The sequence below is a fragment of the Phocoena sinus genome, chromosome 11, assembly GCF_008692025.1.
Source record: "Phocoena sinus isolate mPhoSin1 chromosome 11, mPhoSin1.pri, whole genome shotgun sequence".
Taxonomy (NCBI): Eukaryota; Metazoa; Chordata; class Mammalia; order Artiodactyla; family Phocoenidae; genus Phocoena; species Phocoena sinus.
In genome coordinates, this window is record NC_045773.1 from 7708232 (window position 1) to 7731506 (window position 23275).

Consider the following 23275-nt stretch of genomic DNA (forward strand, 5'->3'; position numbering starts at 1 on the left):
CAGTGGGCCAGGGAATGGGGTCTGAAGAGGAGGAGGCTTGGAGGAGGAACTGGAAATACATGGCAAGTAGAAGAGAAATAGAGTAGCCCTTTTGTGACGGGCTGGCAACATGGAGTGGGATTCTGTACAGTGTCAGCTTTATCTTTCTGAAGTGTTCTCTATAACCTAAGATTTGAATAAGTCATATGGGGGAGGTTTTCTCTCCCCTGCAGTTTATGTGGACTTAACTTTTGAGTTTGAATATTTGACAAAGAAGTATTATTAAATTATTGTTTTAGGGGATGGAGGAGTTCTGTGGCAGATGTTCCAGTCTTGGTGGCTTTCTGATAGGTGTGTATGTATTTATGCATTTCAGACAATAGATGATTTGCTGCGCTGTGGAATTTGCTTTGAATATTTCAACATTGCAATGATGATTCCTCAGTGTTCACATAACTGTAAGTATGTGTTGTTTCTCTGAGTTACAAAAATGTGGTTTTTCATATAATGTAGTATTATTTTAGCACCAAAGATAAGTACACATTTATTATTTATTTCTCACTTTTAGCTCCTCTATCTTGAAGTTTTAGCATGGTCTTTTCCATGACCTCCCTCTTAAATATTGAATATTTTTTACAAGGCTCCTATATTTTCTACCACCTCCCTCCTGGATACTTTTATGCCTTTTGTAACATTCACAGGCATAAAGATTTTGATCACTGTATATTGTTATTTGCCTGGCACTTTTAGATGTTAAATTTCAGATTTTTCATTTTTAGCAGGATAAGGAGATAGGTGGTTCAACCAAGTAGTCCTAGGCATAGAATTTTAAAGTTTAAAAATTCCACTGGGAGAATTCTACAACTGAAGAGTATTGCAGGCAGTTTTATCACTTAACTTGCTGTGTGATGGTGGGAAGACTCATATATTGAAATGTGCTTGTACTTCTCTTCGTGAGTCTAGTATGTACATATTTTTTACACTGTAGTTTGACGTATTTAGTGCATGGGGCGCACTTGTCATTGTTCTGGATTTAGCCATCAGTTTATGGATTATCTAGGCTTATGATCGTTCTTATTCTCTACTTTCGAGTTGATTTACCTTGGAAAGTTAAAAAAAAAGTTAGGCTTAAAAAATGGTTTTAGTGGATAGTAGTAGCTTTGGTGAAAAAGTTTCCATAGGGAAGACATAATAAGAGGATGGTGGTGGTAGCAACATGGGCATTAGAGATAAACTTAGGCTTGACTCTTAGCTCTCCACTTGTTAGATGGGTGAGACTGCAAACGCTCAACATTTCTTCAGGTGTGAAACCCTGGTGAGTAGTTTCTGCCTTAGGAGATGGTTGTGAGAATTAAATGTACAGAGTCCAGTGTCTAGCACGTTATAGGGCCTTAATAAATCTTAGTTTCCTTCTAGGCTAGATTCATGTTAGGAACCAAGATAAGTTTTGGGGATTGTTTCTAAATATGTGTTGAAATCACCTTTATTTAGGTATGATTTATATGTAGTAAAAGGCATCCATTTTAAGTGTGCAGTAAAATGTACAAGTGTCAACGAGTTTCAACAAATGTTTATACCAGGTAATGACTACAATTAAAATATTAAACATTTCTATCACTTGATAGAGTTCTCCCCATTATCAGTCAGTATGGCCCCAGGGAATTATATGTGGGTCTGTTTCTGGATTCTCTTCTATTTCATTGATTTTTATGTCTATCCTTGTGCCAGTACTACACTGTCTTAATTACAGTAGCCTTCTAGTAAGTCTTCAAGTCAAGTATGGTAACTACTCCAACGTTGTTTTTCTTTATCAAGATTGTTTTGGTTCTTTTAGGATCTTTGCATTTTATATGCATTTCAGTATAAATTTTAGAATCAGGTTGTCAGTTTCTACCAAGAAAAGCCTGCTGGGATGTTCCTTGGTTTTGCACTAAATCTAGAGATCCATCTGAGGATATATGACTTTTTTTTTTGAGATTTACTTATTTTTTATTTAATTTTGGCTGCGTAGCACGTGGATCTTTGTGAGGCATGCGGGATCTTCGTTGGCAGCGTGTGGGCTCCTTTCTAGTTGTGGTGTGCGGGTTTTCTCTCTCTAGTTGTGGCGCACAGGCTTCAGGGCGCATGGCTCTGTAGTTGTGGGGTGCAGGTTCCAGGACGCATGGGCTCTGTAGTGTGTGGCACTCAGGCTCTAGTTGAGGCGCGCAAGCTCAGTAGTTGTGGCACTCGGGCTTAGTTACCCTGTGGCATGTGGGATCTTTCGTTCCCTGACTAGGGATTGAACTTGCGTCCCCTGCATTGTAAGGCAGATTCTTTACCACTGTACCACAAGCGAAGTCCCTATGACATCTTAACAGTGTTGTCTTCAATGTAAAAATTGTTGTCCTAAATTAGAAATTAAATCCCAGAAAATAGTCAGGATTATCTTAAAGCAAAAGGGCAGCTTTATTGCTTGCAAGGTTTGCAAACAGGGGATATGCAGCCTTTGGCTGTAACCTAAAGTGCCTTTGGGTGTAGGGGGTAAAGAGAGAGGGATTTTTAAAAACAAACTGTAGAAGTCACAGTTGGGAGACTTGCAAAGAGGATTGGCTGGCCCCTGCAGCCTGACCACAAGTCCTTGAAGCTTGACTATAGTTTTTGATGATTGGCTTGGTCATCAGAGCTTCTAGTTGGGGACATTTCCAGGTAGGACCTTTAGCAGAATCAGAAGTCATAGTTTTCTGTTCTTGGTTTTAATGAGAACATAGAGTAAGTGACTGAATCCGGTCTGTCCATGACTGCCTGGCTCCGTTTTATTTTGAGTCCCTGTTAGCCACACTGGGCCATTTTCTAAGTTCCTTACACAGGGATTCCTCTTATTTTTACTTTTCCTTAGGGGATTTTATTTTTATATGAACACTGGTGTGTTCCTCCATTCTTTACCTCTTCTTTAATTTCTCTCCACAGTGCTGTTAGTTTTCAGTGCACAGGCCCTTGCACATAGAAATAAGTTTTTTGTATTGACTTTTTATCCTGTGATCTTGCTAAATTCACTTTTTAATTCCAGCACCTTTTTTGTTGATTCCTTAGGAATTTTTTATATACACAATCATGTCATCTGTGAATAAAGCAGTTTTTACTTCTTCCTTCCTTAATCTGCATGCCTCACATTTCTGGTTGTTAGACAGGCTAAGTACCTCTAGTAGGAATGTTAAAAAGAAGTGGTGTAGGTGAATATCCTTTCTTTATTCCCAGTTTTATGGGGAAAAGCTTTCAGTCTTTCAGACAAAATGTTAGCTGTAAAGTTTTATCGTATTCTTAATACATTTTCATAAATTTATCAGGTTGAGGCAATTCGTCTATGCTCTGAATTAGCTGAGAGTTTTTTTTTTTAATCATGAATGGTTACTGAATTTTGTCAAGTTTGTTTTTTTGCATGTATAGAGATGCTCATATGATTTAATTCCTTTATTTTAGAATATGATTAATTACACTGATTTGTTTTTAAATGTTACGACAACCTTGAATTCCTTTCAATAAATTTGTCCATTTAATCTAAGCTGTTGAGTTTATCAGCATAGAGTTTGAAAAATGCTACTCCCTAGGGACTTCCCTGGCAGTCCAGTGGTTAAGACTCTTCCCTTACACTGCAGGGGGTGCGGGTTTGATCCCTGGTCAGGAAAAGAAGTTCCCACATGTCGTGCTTGCAACGGCGCCAGAAAAAAAAACAAAACAAAACAAAACAAAACAACCTATTCCCTACTGTCCTTCTCTTGTCTGGAGGATATGTAGTGATATTCCTTTTATCCATATGCTAGAAGTTGTGTTTCTTTTTTTTTTCCTTGAGTAATCTAGCTAAAGGTTTATCAGTTTTTATTGCTGTTTTCAAAGAACCAACTTTTGGTTCATTGTTTTCTGTATTTTATCTTTTTTCTATTTTATTGATTTACGCTTTCAAAATCTTTATTATTTCCCTTTCTTTTAATTATATAAGTTTAATTTGCTCTTATATTTCTAGCTTTCTAAGGTAGAAGATGAGATCGATATTAGAACTTCTTTTCTAATATAAATGTTTAAAGCTATAAATTTGCCTTTAAGCCTTGCTTTAGCTACATCCCACAAATTTTGATATGTGAGTTTTCATTTTTGTTTAGTTTGAAGTGTATGCTAATGTCCTTTTTGATTTATTTTTTGACCCATGAGTTATTTAGAAGTCTTTAGTTTAATTCTAAAAAAATTTGGGAGTTTTCCTGCTATCTTCCTGTTATTAATGGCTAATTTAATTATGTTCTTTCAAAACTCAAACAATTATGTCCGATTTCAGTTTTTAAATCAAACTGAGACTTGTTTTATGGCCCACAGTGTGGTCATTCTTGGTTAATGTTTCACGTATACTTTAAAAGAATGTCTATTCTAGTTGGGCGGAGTGTTCTGTGAATGTCAATTGGATCAAGTTGGTTGATACTACTTTTTAAATCTTCTGTATCTCTGCTGGTTCTCTGTGTATTATTTTATCAATACTGAGAGAGGAGTGTCGAAATCTCCAAATATAATTGTGGATTTGTCTGATTTTTCTTTTTACTAATGTAATTTTGTGCTTTATGTATTTTTGAAGCATTTTTATTAGGCACATACACATTTATGATTATTTTGTCTTCCTGATGAACTGGCTGTTTTGTGATTGTGAAATGGCCCTCTTTATCCCTGGTAATGTTTGTTTCTTTGTTCTAAAGTCTTCTTTTTTCTGATATTAATATAGTCACTCCCACTTCTTTAAGATTAGCGTTTTCATGGTTTGTCTTTTTCCATCCTTTTACTTCTCATCTACCTGTGTCTTGATATCTATATTGGACTTTTTTAGACAGTATGTATTTTGGGTCCTTCCCATTCAATCTAGTCTGAAATATCTATTTTTACTTGGAATATGTAGACATACACTGTATAATTATAGTAGCTGCTAGCCTCATGTGGCTATTTATATTTCAGTTAAAATTGATTAAAACTTAAATAAATTAAAACTTTAGATTCCCAGTTCCACTAGCCTCATTTCAAGTGTTGAATAGCACATGTGGCTAGTGGCTGCTGTCTTGGATAGTGGCAGATATAGAACATTTCATCATTGCAGAAAGTTAATTATTGGTAAGGCTGCATCTAGATATACTACCTCACTTTCTGTTTTTTATTTACTCATCTATTTTTTCTTCTCTCTCCAGCCTTTTAAAAAAAATTGAACATTTAAAAAATATTAAATCTTTTCCACAGTTGACTTACTAGTGCTACTTCTTTGTTTTATTATTTTAGCGGCTGTTTAAAATAGGCATCTTTAAGTTATTACAGTCTCCCTTTGAACGATATTATACCACTTGACTAGTGTAAAACTGTTACAACTGTGCACTTCTTCCTTTTTTAAATTGAAATATAGTTGATTTACAATATTATATTAGTTTCAGGGTGTACAACATAGTGATTCAATATTTTATAGATTGTACTACATTTAAAGTTATTATCAAATATTGGCTATCTTCTCTGTGCTGTACAACAGTGGTCCCCAACCTTTTTGGCACCAGGGACTCGGTTTTGTGGAAGACAATTTTTTCCATGGATGCGGGGGGTGGGGGATGGTTTCAGGTGGCAATGTGAACGATGCGGGGTGAATGGGGAGCAGCAGATGAAGCTTTGCTTGCTTGCCCGCTGCTCACCTCCTGCTCTGCAGCCTGGTTCCCCTGCTTCGGCACCCCTGCTGTACAATATATCCTTGTAGCTTACTTATTTTATAAATACATAGTAGTTTGTACTTCTCAATCCTCTACCCCTATCTTGACCCTCCCTCATTTCCTTTCCCCTCCCCCATTTCCTTTCCCCACTAGTTCTCTCTATCTGTGAGTCTGTTTCTATTTTGTTGTATTCATTTGTTTCATTTTTTAGTTTCCACATATGAGAGATAGCATATAGTATTTGTCTTTCTCTGACTTATTTCACTAAGCATAATAACCTCCAGGTACATCCATGTTGCTGCAAATGGCAAAATTTCATTCTTTATTGTGGCTGAGTAATATTCCATTGTATATGTACCACCTGTTCTATATCCATTCATCATCTTTAAGTGATAGACACTAAGTTGCTTCCATATCTTGACTGTTGTTAAATAATGCTCCTGTGAACATTGGGATGCATGTATCTTTTCAAATTAGTGTTTTTGGTTTTTTTGAGGTATATACCCAAGAGTGGAATTCCTGGATCATATGGTAGTTCTGTTTTTAGTTTTTTGAGGAACCTCCACTGTCTTCCATAGAGGTTGCACCAACTTACATTCCCCAGCAGTGTACTAGGCTTCCCTTTTCTCAACATCTTCACCAGCATTTGAAATTTGTGGTCTTTGTGTTTCCAGTCATACTGACAGGTGTGAGATGAGCTCTCATTGTGGTTTTGATTTGCATTTCTCTGATGGTGAGTGATGTTGAGCATCTTTTCACGTGGCTGTTGGCCATCTATATGTCTTCTTTGGAAAAATGTCTATTCAGGTCCTCTGCCCATTTTTTAACTGGGTTTTTTTTTTTTGACACTGAATTGTATGAGCTGTTTATATATTTTGAATATTAACTCCTATTTGGTCATATCATTTGCAAATATTTCTCCCATTCAGTAGGTTGTCTTTTTGTTTTGTTGATGGTTTCTTTTGCTGTGCAAAAGCTTTTACGTTTAATTAGGTTTCATTTGTTTATTTTTGCTTTTACTTCCTTTTTCACAGAAGACAGATCCAAAAAACTATTGCTATGATTTATGTCAAAGAGTGTTCTGCCTGTGTTTTCTTTCAGGAGGTTTATGGTTTCAGTCTTATATTTAGATCTTTTGATTTTCTTTTTGTATATCGTGTGAAGATGTTCTCATTTCTTTCTTTTTCACTAACGGCCTTTATTCATTTTTATTTTTTAATAGATGTTTATTGGAGTATAATTGCTTCACAATACTGTGTTTCTGTTGCACAACAAAGCAAATCAGCCATATGCATACACACGTCCCCATATCCCTTCCCTCTTGAGCCTCCCTCCCATCCTCCCTATCCCACCCCTCTAGGTCATCGCAAAGCGAGCTGATCTCCCTGGGCTATGGTGCTGCTTCCCACCAGCCAACTATTTTACATTTGGTAGTGTGTATATGTTGATGCTACTCTCACTTTGCCCCAGCTTCGCCCTCCCACCCCATGTCCTCAAGTACGTTTTCTATGTCTACCTCTTTATTCCTGCCCTGCAACTAGGTTCATCAGTACCATTTTTTTTAGAATCCATATATTTATGTGTTAGCATACGGTATTTGTTTTTCTCTTTCTTTTTTTTTTTTTTGTCTTTCCATGTCTTCATCCATTCTTTTTTTTTAAATTTAATTTAATTTATTTATTTATACAGCAGGTTCTTATTGGTTGTTTTTCTCTTTCTGACTTACTTCACTCTGTATGACAGATTCTAGGTCCATCCACCTCACTACAAATAACTCAATTTTGTTTCCTTTTATGGCTGAGTAATATTCCATTGTATATATGTGCCATGTCTTCTTTATCCATTCATCTGTCGATGGACATTTAGGTTGGTTCCATGTCCTGGCTATTGTAAATAGTGCTGCAGTGAACATTGTGGTGCATGTCTCTTTTTGAATTGTGGTTTTCTCAGGGTATATGCCCAGTAGTGGGATTCCTGGGTCATATGGTAGTTCTATTTTTAGTTTTTTAAGGAACCTCCATACTGTTCTCCATAGTGGTTGTATCAATTTACATTCCCACCAGAAGTGCAGCAGGGTTCTCTTTTCATCACATCCTCTCCAGCATTTATTGTTTGTAGATTTTTGATGATGGCCATTCTCACCGGCGTGAGGTGATACCTCATTGTAGTTTTGATTTGTATTTCTCTAATAATTAGTGATGTTGGGCATCTTTTCATGTGCCTCTTGGCCATCTGTATGTCTACCTTGGTGAAATGTCTGTTTAGGTCTTCTGCCCATTTTTTAACTGGATTGTTTGTTTTTTTGATATTGAGTTTGATGAGCTGTTTGTATATTTTGGAGGTTAATCTTTTTGTCTGTTTCATTTGCAAATATTTTCTCCCATTCTGAGGGTTGTCTTTTTGTCTTGTTTATGGTTCCTTTGCTGTGCAAAAGCTTTTTAGTTTAATTAAGTCCCATTTGTTTATTTTTGTTTATTTCCATTACTCTAGGAGGGTGGGTCCAAAAAAAGATCTTGCTGTGGTTTATGTCAAGAGTGTTTTTCCTATGTTTTCCTCTAAGAGTTATATAGTGTCTGGTCTTACATTTAAGTCTTTAATCCATTCGGAGTTTATTTTGTGTATGGTTGTTAGGGAGTGTTCTAATTTTGTTCTTTTTACATGTAGCTGTCCAGTTTTCCCAGCACCACTTACTGAAGAGGCTGTCTTTTCTCCATTGTATTGTTCTTGCCTCCTTTGTCATAAATTAGGTGTCTGTATGTGCATGGGTATAATCTTTGGGCATTCTATCCTGTACCATTGATCTGTATTTCTGTTTTTGTGCTAGTACTATACTGTCTTGATTACTTGTAGCTTTGTGGTATAGTTTGAAGTGGGGGAGCCTGATTCCTCCAACTCTTTTTCTTTCTCAAGGTTGCTTTGGCTATTCGGGGTCTTTTGTGTTTCCATATGAATTGTAAAATTTTTTGTTCTAATTCTGTGAAGAAATGCCGTTGGTGGTTTGATAGGGATTGCATTGAATCTGTAGATTGCTTTGGGTAGTATGGTCATTTTCACAATATTGATTCTTCCAATCCAAGAACATGGTATATTTCTCCATCTGTTTATGTCATCTTTGATTTCTTTCATCAGTGTTTTATAGTTTTCTGAGTACAAGTCTTTCACCTCCTTATTCAGGTTTATTCCTTGTATTTTATTCTTTTTGTTGTAATGGTAAATGGGAGTGTTTCCTTAATTTCTCTTTCTGATTTTTCATTGTTGGTGTGTAGAAGTACCAGAGATTTCTGTGCATTAATTTTGTATCCTGCAGCCTTACCAAATTCATTGATTAGTTCTAATAGTTGTCTGGTGGCATCTTTAGGATTTTCTATGTATAGTATCATGTCATCTGCAAACAGTGACAGTTTTACTTCTTCCTTTCCTATTTTTATTCCTTTTATTTCTTCTTCTTCTCTGATTGCTGTGGCTAGGACTTCCAAAACTATGTTGAATAAGAGTGGCGGGAGTGGACATCCTTTTCTTGTTCCAGATCTTAGTGGAAATGCTTTCACTTTTTCACATTGAGTGTGATGTTTGCTGTGGGTTTGTCATATATGGCCTTTATCATGTTGAGGTAGGTTCCCTCTATGCCCATTTTCTGGAGAGTTTTTTTCTTAAATGGGTGTTGAATTTTGTCAAAAGCTTTTTCTGCATCTATTGAGATGATCATGTGGTTTTTATTCCTTAATTTGTTGAGGTGGTGTATCACATGGATTGATTTGCGTATATTGAAGAATCCTTGCATCCCTGGGATAAATCCCACTTGATCATGGTGTATGATCCTTTTAATGTGCTGTTGTATTCTGTTTGCTAGTATTTTGTTGAGGATTTTTGTATCTGTGTTCATCAGTGATATTGGTCTATAATTTTCTTTATTTGTGATATCTTTTTCTGGTTTTGGTATCAGGGTGATGGTGGCCTCATAGAACGAATTAGGGAGTGTTTCTTCCTCTGCAATTTTTTGGAAGAGTTTGAGAAGGATCGATGTTAGCTCTCTTCTGAATGTTTGATAGAATTCGCCTGTGAAGCCATCTGGTCCTGGACTTGTGTTTGTTGGAAGATTTTTAATTATGGTTTCAATTTCATTACTTATGATAGGTCTGTTTATATTTTCTAATTCTTCCTGGTTCAGTCTTGGAAAATTGTGCCTTTCTGATAATTTGTCCGTTTCTTCGTGGTTGTCTGTTTTATTGGCATAGAGTTGCTTGTAGTAGTTTCTTATAATCCTTTGTATTTCTGCAGTGTCAGTTATGATTCCTCCTTTTTCATTTCTAATTTTATTGATTTGTGTCCTCTCCCTTTTTTTCTTGATGAGTCTGGCTAAGGGTTTATCAATTTTGTTTTTCTTCTCAAAGAGCCAGCTTTTAGTTTTATTGATCTTTGTTATCATTTTCTTCATTTCTATTTCATTTATTTCTGCTCTGATCTTTATGATTTCTTTCCTTCTAGTGACTTTGGGATATCTTTGTTCTTCTTTCTCTAGTTGTTTGAAGTGTAGGATTAGATTGTTTATTTGAGATTTTTCTTGTTTCTTGAAGTGAGATTGTATTGCTATAAACTTCCCTCTTAGAACTGCTTTTGCTGCGTCCCGTGGGTTTTGGGTCGTCGTGTTCTCGTTATCATTTGTTTCTGTGTATTTTTTAATTTCTTCTTTGATTTCTTCAGTGATCTCTTGGTTATCTGGTAGCTCACTGTTTAGCCTCCATGTACTTGTGTTTTTACAGTTTTTTTTCTGTAATTGATAACCAGTCTCATCACGTTGTGGTCAGAAAAGATACTTGATACAGTTTCAATTTTCTTAAATTGTCCGAGGCTTGATTTGTGACCCAGGATGTGATCTATTCTGGAGAATGTTCCATGTGCACTTGAGAAGAAAGTGTATTCTGCCACTTTCAGGTGTAATGTTCTATAATTATCAATTAGATCTATCTGGCCTGTTGTGTCATTAAAGGTTGTATTTCCTTACTTATTTTCTGTTTGGATGATCTGTCCATTGTTGTAAGTGGGGTGTTAAAGTCCCCTACTATTATTGTGTTACTCTTGATTTCTCCTTTCATGGTGTTAACATTTGCCTTATGTATTCAGGTGCTCCTATGTTGGGTGCATAAACATGTCTAATTGTTATATTTTCTTTTTGGATTGATCCTTTGATCATTATGTAGTATCCCTCCTTATCTTTTATAACAGTCTTTATTTTAAAGTATATTTTATCTGATACGAGTATTGCTACTCCAGCTTTCATTTGATTTCCATTTGCATGGAATATCTTTTTCCATCCCTTCACTTTCAGTCTGTATGTGTTGTTAGGTCTGAAGTAGGTCTCTTGTAGACAGCATATATACGGGTCTTGTTTTTGTATCCATTCAGCCAGTCTGTCTTTTGGTTGGGACATCTAATCCATTTACATTCAAGGATATTATTGATATTTATGTTCCTATTACCATTTTCTTAATTGTTTTGGGTTTGTTTTTGTTGGTTCTTTTCTTGTGTTTCCCTCTTAGAAAAGTTTCTTTAGCATTCGTTGTAAAGCTGGTTTGGTGGTGCTGAATTCTCTTAGCTTTTGCTTGTCTGAAAAGTTTTTGACTTCTCCATCAAATCTGAATGAGATCCTTGCTGGGTAGAGTAATCTTGGTTGTAGGTTTTTCTCTTTCATCACTTTAAGTATATCCTGCCATTCCCTTCTGACCTGAAGAGTTTCCACTGAAAAATCAGTTGATAACCTTATGGGGATTCTTTTGTCTGTTATTTTTTGTTGTTCCCGTGCTGCTGTTAATATTTTTGTCTTTGAATTTAATTTTTGTTAGTTTGATTAATATTTGTCTTGGTGTGTTTTTCCTAGGGTTTATCCTGTATGGGACTCTCTCTGCTTCTTGGACTTTGCTATGTTAGGGAAGTTTTCAACTATAATCTTTTCAGATATTTTCTCAGACCGTTTCTTTTTATCTTCTTCTGGGATCTCTATAATTCGAATGTTGGTGCGTTTAGTGTTGTCCCACAGGTCTCTGAGATTGTCTTCAGTTCTTTTCATTCTTTTTTTCTTTATTCTGCTTCTTGGCAGTTATTTCCACCATTTTGTCTTCTAGCTCACTTATTTGTTCTTCTGCCTCTGTTATTCTGTTATTGATTCCTTCTAGTGTATGTTTCATTTCAGTTATTGTGTTGTTCATCTCTGTTCTTTAGTTCTTCTAGATCTTTCTTAAACATTTCTTGTATTTTCTCGATCCATGCCTCCATTCTATTTCAAAGATTCTGGATCATCCTTACTATCATTACTCTAAATTCTTTTTCAGGCACATTGCCTGTTTCCTCTTCATTTATTTGGTCTTGTAGATTTTTACCTTGCTCCTTCATCTGTGACGTATTTTTTTTGCCGTCTCATTTGTTTTTCTTTAATGAGTGGGATTGTGTTCCTGTTTTACTGGTTGTTTGGCCTGAGGCTTCTAACACTGGGGTTTGTAGGCTGTTGGGTAGAGCTGGGTCTTGGTGCTGAGAGGAGGAACTCTGTGAGACGTCACTCCGATGAATATTCCCTCAGTCTGAGGTTCTCTGTTAGTCCAGTAGTTCGGACTCGGAGCTCCCACTGCAAGAGCTTCGGCCCGACCCCGGACTTGTGAACCAAGATCCTGCAAGCTGCCTGGGGCGCAAAACAAACAAACAAACAAAAACAATGATAACAAAGTAAAAAATAAAATTAGACTAGGAAACTAATATATCTGTTAGGAAGAATATAAAAATAAAAATTTAGATGAATCAACAACAAGAATGCACAATAGTACCATAACAGTGAAAAAGAGGAGGAGGGGGAAAAATGGGTGCGGGGGAGGCCTTGGCTGTGGAGGGCAGGGTCTAAGCAAGGGTGAGCTTTGGGCGATGGATGGGGCCAATGCTCAGGTCCCACAGGGCTGGAAAAGGCCCTGGGGGCTTTGGGGGCTGGGGCTTAGGCTCAAGGAACAGAAGGGGCCCAGGTGTGTCCCCCACCCCTGGTCTCGGAGGGCAGGGGACCTCACCTGGGAGCCCAGCAGGCTTCCTGGGCTCAAGTGGGCAGGGCAAATGCCCTCCTCTCCTTTCCTCTCCTGTTCCTCTGGTCTGTGAGGGCCCCTCCCACCTGCCTCTCCTGATCTCCCCGGTCTCCCTCCTATGCCCCCAAGGACCCACATGGCCCGGAGCGGGGTTTGGAGGGCAGGGGATTGGCCTGGGAGCTCAACAGGCTCCCTGGGTCTGAGTGGGTGGGGCAGTCGCCCTCTGCTCCTCTCCCGCTCCTCCTGGAGGGCCCCTTCTGCCTGCCTCTCCTGATCTTTCCTGCCTCAGGGGTGCTGATCCTGTCTGGCCTTCGCTTCTCCTCCTCCCTCAGTCCCCCTATGTCCTACCGGTTCACTTTGGGGTTCCTCCCATCTCCTTGGGCGTCAGAGTCCCCCACCAGTGGCTGGTGGGTGCCCTAGTTGTGGGGAGATGCTAACTCCACGTCTTCCCACACCACCACCTTGACTCTGCCTTCTAATTTCATTCTTTTACATGTAACTATCCAGTTTTTCCAGCACCACTTTTTTTGAAGATAATGTATTTTCCCCATTATATATTTTTGCCTTCTTTATCATAGATTAATTGATGATAAGTGTATGGGTTTATTTCTGGTCTCTCTTTTCTGTTCCACTGATCTATGTGTCTCTTTTTGTGCCAGTACCATGCTGTTTTGATTACTGTAGCATTGTAGTATACTCCAAGGTCAGGTAGCATGATACATCCAGCTTTGGTCATTTTTCTTAAGACTGCTTAGGCTACTTGGGGTCTTTTATGATTCCATATAAATTTTAGGATTGTTCGTTCTATTTCTGTGAAAATGCCATGGGTATACAACTGTGTGCTTCTGTTCCCCCGCTTCTGTCATCCTGTTGTTGTCTTTTATGATGTGCACATATACTACAGACACAATACATTGTTATTATATTTGCTTTATTTATTTACTTTCTATACATTTATTTATTTATTTACTTTTGGCTGCGTTGGATCTTCGTTGCTGAGCACGGGCTTTCTCTAGTTGCAGCGAGTGGGGGCTACTCTTCATTGCGGTGGCTTCTCTTTGTTGCAGAACACAGACTCTAGGTGCGCAGCCTTCAGTAGTTGTGGCACGTGGGCCCAGTAGTTGTGGCTTGTGGGCTGTAGAGCTCAGGCTCAGTAGTTGTGGCGCATGGGCTTAGTTGCTCCGCGGCATGTGGAATCTTCCCGGATCAGGGCTCAAACCTGTGTCTCCTGCATTGGCAGGCGGATTCTTAACCACTGCACCAGCAGGGAAGTCCCTGTATTTGCCTCAGACAGCTCATTATCTTTTAAGACAAATTTAAAAATGGAAAAGTAGTCTTTTCTATTTAGGCACATTTATCATTTCTTATACTCTCCTTTGTATACATCAACGTTTTCTTCTTATGTCGTTTATATTTTCTCTGTTGCATTTCTTGTAGCACCAGCATGCTGCTAAAGAATTCTCTCAGCTTTTGGTTCCCTGAAAAAATTATTTCATTGCTTTTTGAAAGGTGTTTTCAGTGGGTATGCAGTTCAAATTAAAATTTTTCTCCTTTCTGAATGTCATTCTACAATTTTATGGCTTGACTAGTTTCACATGAAACCAGGTGTGTTAGGTTCTTTTTTTATAGGTTTCTGTATATGATGTGCCTTTTTTCTTCTGACTACTTTTCAGATTTTCTCTTTATTACCAGATTTTAGAAATTTGTAATGTGCTTTAGTGTGATTTACTTTGTGTTTGTACTGCTTGTGGTCCATTGAACTGCCTCAGTTTATGGGTTTATATTTGGAAAAAATTTAACACTTTTTCTTTGAGTATTTTTCTGTTTACACACCCACCTCCACACCCGAGCTCCAATTCAGATTACACTTTGTTAGACCTTTATTAACTTTATTCCACTACTTTATGTTAATCTATAGACATTGAGGCTCTGTTTTTTTTTTCTTTTCCTTTTTGGTAATCTCCCCCCACCCCCATCCTTTTTGTGCTTAATTTTGGATAATTTATATTGTTATGATTTCAAGTTTATTGATCTTTTATTCTGCACTGTCTCATCAACTGTTAGTCTCATTCAGTGAAATTTTCATTTTAGATATTGTATTGTTCCTCTAGAAATTTTACTTTTTTAGTATCTTCCATTTCTTTCCTTATTAGGTTCGTGTGTGTGTCTATTTTAATCCTTGAATATATTGAACATATTCTAATAGCTAGTTTAACCTCACTGTCTGCTAGTTCATTATCTCTGTTGTTTCTAAAACTATCTATTGATTGATTCCATCCCTCCCCCCCCAACACACACACTTCTGGTTATAGAGCACATTTTTTTTTTTTTGCTTCTTTGCATTTCTGGTAATTTTTGATTGGATACTTTCCATTGTAGTTTTCACATTTTTGAGTGTTTAGATTTTGTTGTACACTTTATTGGAGTGTTGGGTTTTGTTGTGGAAGGATTCTTTTTTTGTTGTGGAAGGATCAGATTGGTTCTGTCAAGTTTTGTTTCTAAGCTTTGTCATGATGAATCTAGAGTAACCTTTTTTATAGGACTATAGTGGGGGAAGGGTGAGAAACACATAACATAAAACCTTCTCCATTAACAAGTTGGTAAGTGTATAGTATAGTATTGTTAACTATATGTGCATTGTTGTACAGCATGTCTTTAGAACTTTTTCATCTTGTATGACCAGAATTCTGTACCCATTGCACAGCAGCTACCCTTTTCTCCCTCCCCCTGGCCCTGGCAACAACCATTCTATTTTCTGCTCGTATGAGTTCATTTAGATACCGCATATAAATATAATCATGCAGTATTTTTCCTTCTGTGAATGGCTTATTTCACCTAGCTTAATATCCTCGAGGTTCATCCATGTTGTGGCATATGACAGAATTTCCTTCTTTTTTAAGGCTGAATAATATTCCATTTTATGTCTATAGAGAGCATATATTTTTTTAATCTGTTCATCCACTGGTGGACACTTGGGTTGCTCCCTCCTTTTGGCTCTTGTGAATAATGCTGCTATGAACACAGGAGTGCAAATATCTCTTTGAAATTCTGTTTTCACTTCTTTTTGATCAATACCCAGAAGTGGGTTGTTGGATCATATGGTAACTGTATTTTTAATTTTTTGAAATGCCTCCATACTTTTTTCCATAGTGACTGCACCATTTTACATTCCCGTCAACAGTGCACAAGGGTTCTGATTTCTCCATGCCATCACCAACGCTTGTTATTTTCTTTTCTTCTTTTTCTTTTTTTTTGATAGTGGCTATCCTAACAGATGATGTCATTATGGTTTTGATTTGCATTTCCAGGATGATTAGTGACGGCGACGATCTTTTCATATACCTGTTTGCCATTTGTATGTCTTTGGAGAAATGCCTTTTCAAGTTCTTTGCCCATTTTTAATCAGGTTACATGTTTTTTTGTTATTGAGTTACAGGCGTTTGTTGTATATTTTGATATTTTTGGATACTAACTCATCAGGTATATGGTTAGCAAATATTTTCTTATGTTTCATAAGTTGTTCTTTTATTCTGTTGATTGCAGAAGCTTTTTAGTTTGATGAAGTCCCACTTGTCCATTTTTGCTTTTATTGCCTGTGCTTTTGGTATCATATCCAGGAAATCATTCCTAAGACTGTTATAAGGCTTTTTCCCTTTATTTTCTCCAGACAGCTTTATAGTTTCAAGTCTTTATTCTCTTGCAGTGGAAATCCAGTTTTCCCAGCACTATTTGTTGAAGAGACTGTCCTTTCCCCATTGTGTACTCCTGGCACCCTTTTCAAGGACCATTTGACTGCCTATGTGTGGGTTTATTTCTGGGTTCTCTATTCCATTGGTGTACATTCCTGTCTTTATGCTAATACCATATTATTTTGATTACTGTAGATTTGTAATATGTTTTGAAGTCTGGAAATGTGAGACCTCTAGCTTTGCCTTTCACATTATTTTGGCTATTCAAGGTCCTTTGTGGTTCCATATAAAGTTTAGAATTGACTTACCTGTTTCTGCAAAAAATACCATTGGTATTTTGATAAGGATTGCATTGAATCTGTGGATTGCTTTTGTTAGTATGAGCATTTTAACAATGTTAAGTTATCCAGTCAGTGAACATGGAAGTGTCTTCTGCAGTTTCTCTCAGCAGTGTTTTATAGTTTTCAGTGTACTTGTCTTTTGCCGCCTTGGTTAACTTTGTTCCTAATTATGTTATTCTTTGTGATGCTATTGTAAATGTGATTGTTTTCTTAATATCTTTTCTGGATTGCTAGTTTTAGAAGTGAAACTGACTTGTGCATTTTGATCTCGTATCCATCAACTTCGCTGAATTCATTTATTAGTTCTAGCAATTTTTCTTGTGGTATCTTTAGAATTTTCTACATATAAGATTATGTCATCTGTGAACTGAGATAATTTTACTTCTTCCTTTCTGATTTGGATGTTCTCTATTTCTTTTTAACGTTTAATTGCTCTAGGTAGCACTTCAAGTACTATTTTGAATAGAAGTGGCAAGAGTGGGCATTGTTGCCATGCTTCTGATCTTAATGGAAATCTTTGGGTATGATATTAGCTGTGTGCTTTTCATAATGGCTTTTATTATGTTGAGGTAATTTCCTTCTAATTTTGTTGAGTTTTTTTTTTTTATCATGTAAGGGGGTTGAATTTTGTCAGATGCTTTTTCTGCATCTATTGTGAGATGATCATATGATTTTTATCCTTGTTCTGTTAGTGGTGTAGCACATTGATTTTTGTATGTCAACCTATCCTTGCATACCAGGAATGAATCCCACTGGGTCATGGTGATGATGCTTTTTAATGTGTGGTTGAATTCAGTTTGCTAATATTTATTGATGATTTTTCATCAGGGATTTTGGTCTGTAGTTTTCTTGTAATGTCTTTGGTATCAGAATAATGCTTGCCTCATAAAATAAGTTTGGAAGTGTTTCCTTCTCAATTTTTATGAAATGTTTGAGAAAGATTGGTGTTAATTCTTTTAATGTTTGGTAGAATTCTGCGGTGAAGCCATCTGGTTGTAGGCTTTTCTTTGTTGGGAGATTTTTGATTACTGGTTCAGTCTATGCACTAGTTTCAAGTCAGTTCGTATTTTCTATTTCTTCATGAATCAGTCTTGGTACGTTCAACTTGTTGGTATATATTGTTCACACTAGTCTCTTTTAACTCTTTTTATTTCTGTGGCATCAGTTTTAATGTCTCCTCTATCATTTCTGATTTTATTTACTTGAGTCTTCTTTTTTTCTTAGTCTGGTTAAGGGTTTGTCAGCTTTGTCAGTCTTTTCAGGAACCAACTCTTAATTCCATTGATTTTTTTTTTCCTATTCTCTTTTGTTTATTTCTGCTCTAATCTTTACTATTTCCTTTCTTTCAGTAACTTTGGGCTTAGTTAGTTCTTTCTCTAGTTCCTTGGTATGTAAAGTTAGGTTTTTATTTGAGATTTTTTTTTCTTGTTCTTAGTGTAGCCATTTACTTCTATAAACCTCCCTCTCAGTGGTGCTTTTGCAGCATCCCTTAAGTTTTGGTGTGTTGTGATTTCACTTTTTAAAACATTTTCTGATTTCCCTTTTCATTTCTTCTTTGACCTATTGCCTGTTCGGGAGTGTGTTAATTTCCACATATTTGTGAATTTTCCATTTTTTTCTTCTGCTGTTGATTTCTAGTTTCATTCTGTTATGGTCAGAAAAGATACTTGATGTGATTATTTTCTGACTCAACATGTAATCTCTCCTGGACAGTGGTCTGTGTGCACTTGAAAAGAATGTGTGCTCTGCTGATGTTCTGTATATGTCTGTTAGATGCCTTTGGTCTATTGTATTGTTTAAATTCTCTGTTTCCTTATTGATCTTCTGTCCTATCCATCATTGAAAGTTGAGGCATTGAAACCTTCTACTATTATTGTTTTGCTATGTGTTTCTCTAGTTCTGTTGGTGTTTGCTTTGTGTGTTTGGGTGCTCTTTTATGGTGTCCTATAAGTCCCTTAGGCTTCTTCTTTCTTTTTCCTTTTTGTGCCTATGAATGAATAATTTCAAACGACTTGTCTCTAAGTGCATTGATTCTTCTGCTTGATCAAGTCCACTGCTGAGCTCTTCAGGTAAATTTTTCATTTCAGTTTCAAGTATCCCCTGCTTTTCAAAAGTTTGCTTTATAACACTTCCCTTTTATGAAAGACCTACATTAGGACCAATTTCCATTAACCAAAAGAAATCTGAAGAGGATTTTCACTTTTACAAAAAAAAGGCAAAAGGTGAAAATAGCCTTCAGTATTTTTTTTGAATGAACTGTAATAGAAGTGGTGTGCACCCTGAACAGCGCGAGTGGCACCCCTGGCAACTACACTCAGCATCACGGCATCAAGCCGCCATGGCTTTGAACTGTGTCTGTGAGTATCTGTGTTTCATCTTGCTTTATTTTGTGCATCTTCACTTTTTCACTTTATGCCATTTTGGCTTATGAAAGTTTTCACAGGACCAGTCAACTTTCAGATGGTGGGGGAAACCTGTATTATATTCTTCATCTCCAGAATTTCTGTTTGGTTCTCTTTTGTGTTTTATGTCTGTGCTGATACTTTCGTTTTGTTCATGCATCATTTTCCTTAGTTCGTCGAGCATCTTTATGATGGTTATTTAAAATTTTTTGTCAGGTAATTCATACACATCTGTTTTTTTAGGATTAGTTTCTGGAGATGGGCCATGTTTTCCTGTTTCTTTGTATGCCTTGTTACTCTGTTGGGATCCATGCATTTGAAAAAACAGTCACCTTGTACAGGATTTACAGACAAGCTTCATATAGGGAAAGCCAGATGTTCCTGCACTAACTCACCAGCCAGCCCAGCTAGAGATTCTGGGGACCTCTTAAACCTTTTCTGTGGATGGATCTTCTCTAGACTTATGAGTATAGTTAGAGATGTTTTGCTGGTTTCTTTTTTCATTACTGTGTAATCTTTTGCTGCTTCTTGTATCTGTGGTACTTCAGAGTATTTGCAATTGCAGCAAACTGCCCAGCTCTTTTTTGTTCCTAGCGGCCCCCAGGCACTAGAGTATGCCAGGTCCCATCAGAACTCCAAGTCAGGCAAGGTAGAAGCAGTCCCTGGGGCAGCCCCTTGGAAAGCTGAAATACTGGTTGCATCCTTCTGTCTTCTCTTTCTCTCCAAATGAGAAGCCACTGAGTTATATCGGCCTGCATCTGTATTGTGGGTCCTCTGGAGCAGTGCCCCAGCTCTTTTTTGTTCTCGTTAGTCTCCAGGCGTTTAGAGTATGACAGGTCTCTTCAGTACTGTGAATTGGGTGAGATAGACACAAGTCCCTTGGGCAGCCCCCTGAAAAGCTGGAACGTTGGATGCACGTTCTTCCCCAAGAGAAGCTGAGAGGTGGGAATTTCTCCTGCTCGCTCCCAGGGGAGGGGTAATGGTGAATGAGTGACTACTCGTGCAAACCGTCACCTTTGTTCTCAGCCACTCCAACCTGGTCCCCTTTCTTGTCAGTGATTAGATTCAGGCAAGATGGAAACCAGTCCCTGGGGCAGCCGCATGAAAAGGCTGAACATTTCATATGTGTTTCAGTCTTCTCTTGCTCCCTCCCCCGGAGTACGGAGTGTCTTTCTGATTATGTGGTGCTGAGCCAGGGGTAGGAACTCTGGCAAGTGAGGGCCACAAGTTTTCTGCTGGCTTTGATGTGGCTGGTTTTGTGCTTGCCTTGGGGTATAGGAGCATCTTGACTAGTACCTGGATTTCTCACAAAGGGAATTGGTTTATGTATTGTTGTTGATTTGTGTTTCCATGGGAAAAGTTAGGGTCTGGCTTCCTGTTCTGCCATCTTGCTGACATCACGCCACTCTCTATGGCTAATTTATTCATATACTAAGGTATGACGTTCTGGGGTGTCTACTCAATGCCCATGCATTTAGTGAGGTTCCTCCAACCTGCCTGCTAGGAATTTCATGAACTCTTGGCACTTTGTTACCTCTCCAGTTATTGTTCTTTCCCTGGAAGTTGATCTTTGTTTGGCCTTATGGATTTTCACGCCCGTGTATGTGCAGATTTGCCTTCAGTCAGAATCGAATGGATTTGTATTCATATTTCTGGAGGTCTTTCTGTATGTAGCATCTTTCTTTCTGGTACTCTGCCCTACAAATTCTAGCTACCTGGATTGCCCTGAACTCTGATCTTTGTTTCTTTCTTTTTTTTTTTTTTTTTAAACATCTTTATTGGGGTATAATTGCTTTACGATGGTGTGTTAGTTTCTGCTTTATAACAAAGTGAATCAGTTATACATATACATATGTTCCCATATGTCTTCCCTCTTGCGTCTCCCTCCCTCCCACTCTCCCTATCCCACCCCTGATCTTTGTTTCTTCAACTAGCAAGACTGTTGGGCTTTTGGCTTTCCTCCCTGCACTGTGGTCCAAAGTCTGAAAATTTAGAAAGAGTTGTTCTATATTTTCCCCTGGTATTTTAGTTGTTTACAGAAGGAGGGTAATTCTGGATATTGGTTACTTTCTCATGGACAGAGATGGAAGTCTACTCTATATATTTTAATTATGTCATTTTAGGGAAGAAAGACTTGACTTTTTATGAAATCAGTGAACTCAGCTGAAAAATTAACCTTTACTTCCATTCTTTTTTTTTTCATGTTTCTTTGTCACATACAGTTGTCACTGATGTCATTCTTTATCTAAGAGGAATTCAGTGGAGAATACTTCCAATAATGATAATTCATTTTATGAGCACTTATTTTTCATACTCTACCTGTCATGATTCAATAGGCATTTTCTACTAATCATCAGTTGTCACAGGTTCCCTCAAGACTAAAAGCTGCTCTGGGTCTGTAATTGTTTTAATGACACAAAAGCCCCCAGAGCTTAGTAGAAGCCAGACTTAGCTATCGTGTTCTGCTATCATCCTGGATTGACTAGAATTGGTGACCCAGAATCCTAGCCACTTTGCTGTTCCTTTCCTTAAACATTTCAGGACTTGTCATTTAAAATTCTTTATTCGGTTTTCCTATGTTAGCTTTTTGGGTGTAGGTAATGACTGCATTTGCATATCTGCTGCTCTTAAGGTTTGAGTGGGGTGTAGTGGCAGAATGCAGGACAGTTAAATTGATCCAAATTCATGCTATTAAAGAGTACATTTTGGGGGAGAGGGCCTGGACTTAACTCCAATCCATAAAACACCATTAAGTGAGAATGTTCTCACTAATAGATCCATCTGCTTAAGTGCCAATTTACTTTGCACTTGAAGTTTTTCTGACTTGATAATTGAAGATGCTCAAAATATTTACTGCTAGGTGAAATCATTGGCTTTTAGGCACTGTTAAATTACCACGATTTTAAAGATGGACCAGCAGTCATTTTTCTTTTTCTTTTGTGGATTTTTGACTCACAAAATTATTTGAGGCTTGTGTTGTAATAAAAAGCAATTTAGGGCTTCCCTGGTAGCACAGTGGTTAAGAATCCACCTGCCAATGCAGGGGACATGGGTTCGAGCCCTGGTCTGGGAAGATCCCACATGCTGTGGAGCAGCTAAGCCCGTGTGCCCCAACTACTGAGCCTACGTGCCTAGAGCCCGTGCTCCACAACTAGAGAAGCCACCGCAATGAGAAGCCCATGCACCGCAATGAAGAGTAGACCCCGCTCCCCACAACTAGAGAAAGCCCATGCACAGCAACGAAGACCCAACACAGCCATAAAAAAGCAATTTAATTTTACTAAAAAAAAAGTGAAATGTTCTGTTTACTGACTTTTTCTAAATTAAGAGGCAATGTAAGATGCTTTTAGGCAAATAGTCAGTATTCTTCTTCTTTATCATTCTTATGAGGCAGCACTGTGAAGCAAGACGGGAGAAAAGAGATAGTTACACATACAGAAGGGACATACAGTTATGCAGAACTGCCCTTATGGAGATGCTGGAGTGCTGGTTGTTTGTTGGAGGGATGTTATTCTCTTATCAGCTAACTGGTCACTTAACACTGGACTTAGAGGCAGAGGTCAGCTTTCTCAGCTTTGAAAGGATCCTTCGAAAGCATCTCCTATACCTTTCAAACTTGGAACTGGATTTTCTTTTTTTTTGTGGTACGCGGGCCTGTCACTGTTGTGGCCTCTCCCGTTGCGGAGCACAGGCTCCAGACACGCAGGCTCAGTGGCCATGGCTCACGGGCCCAGCCGCTCAGCGGCATTTGGGATCTTCCCGGACCGGGGCACGAACCCACGTGCCCTGCATCGGCAGGCGGACTCTCAACCACTTCGCCACCAGGGAAGCCCTGGATTTTCTTTTTTTAATTGGACACTTTAGAATTATTTTTGACATGGTTCATTTTCTCATAAAATCCTTAAGATCACATGCAAAATGGATTGGTTTAAGTTTTAGAAACTTGCTTTTTACTGTCAGGATGCTATGCTCTTCTGATATATGAAAGCCAGCAGATGGCTGCATCCTGTTTGAGATTAGAAATACCTCCTTCCCCAGGCTTGCTTGCCTCTTTGAAACTACCCTTTATTTCATTGTTTTATTCTTCCCTCCCCCACCCTATACACATGGCTCATA

The 23275-nt window shown here is 37.9% G+C and overlaps 1 protein-coding gene across 2 annotated transcripts in view; it reads left to right on the forward strand.

Moving 5' to 3' along the window:
* Positions 1-23275, forward strand: part of RAD18 (RAD18 E3 ubiquitin protein ligase) — a 116882-nt gene that overhangs the window by 3795 nt on the left and 89812 nt on the right. For both annotated transcript variants that reach the window (XM_032650337.1, XM_032650336.1), the window contains one exon: positions 356-437. In XM_032650337.1, coding sequence (XP_032506228.1) covers positions 356-437 — 82 coding nt within the window. The remainder of the gene's footprint in view (positions 1-355; positions 438-23275) is intronic.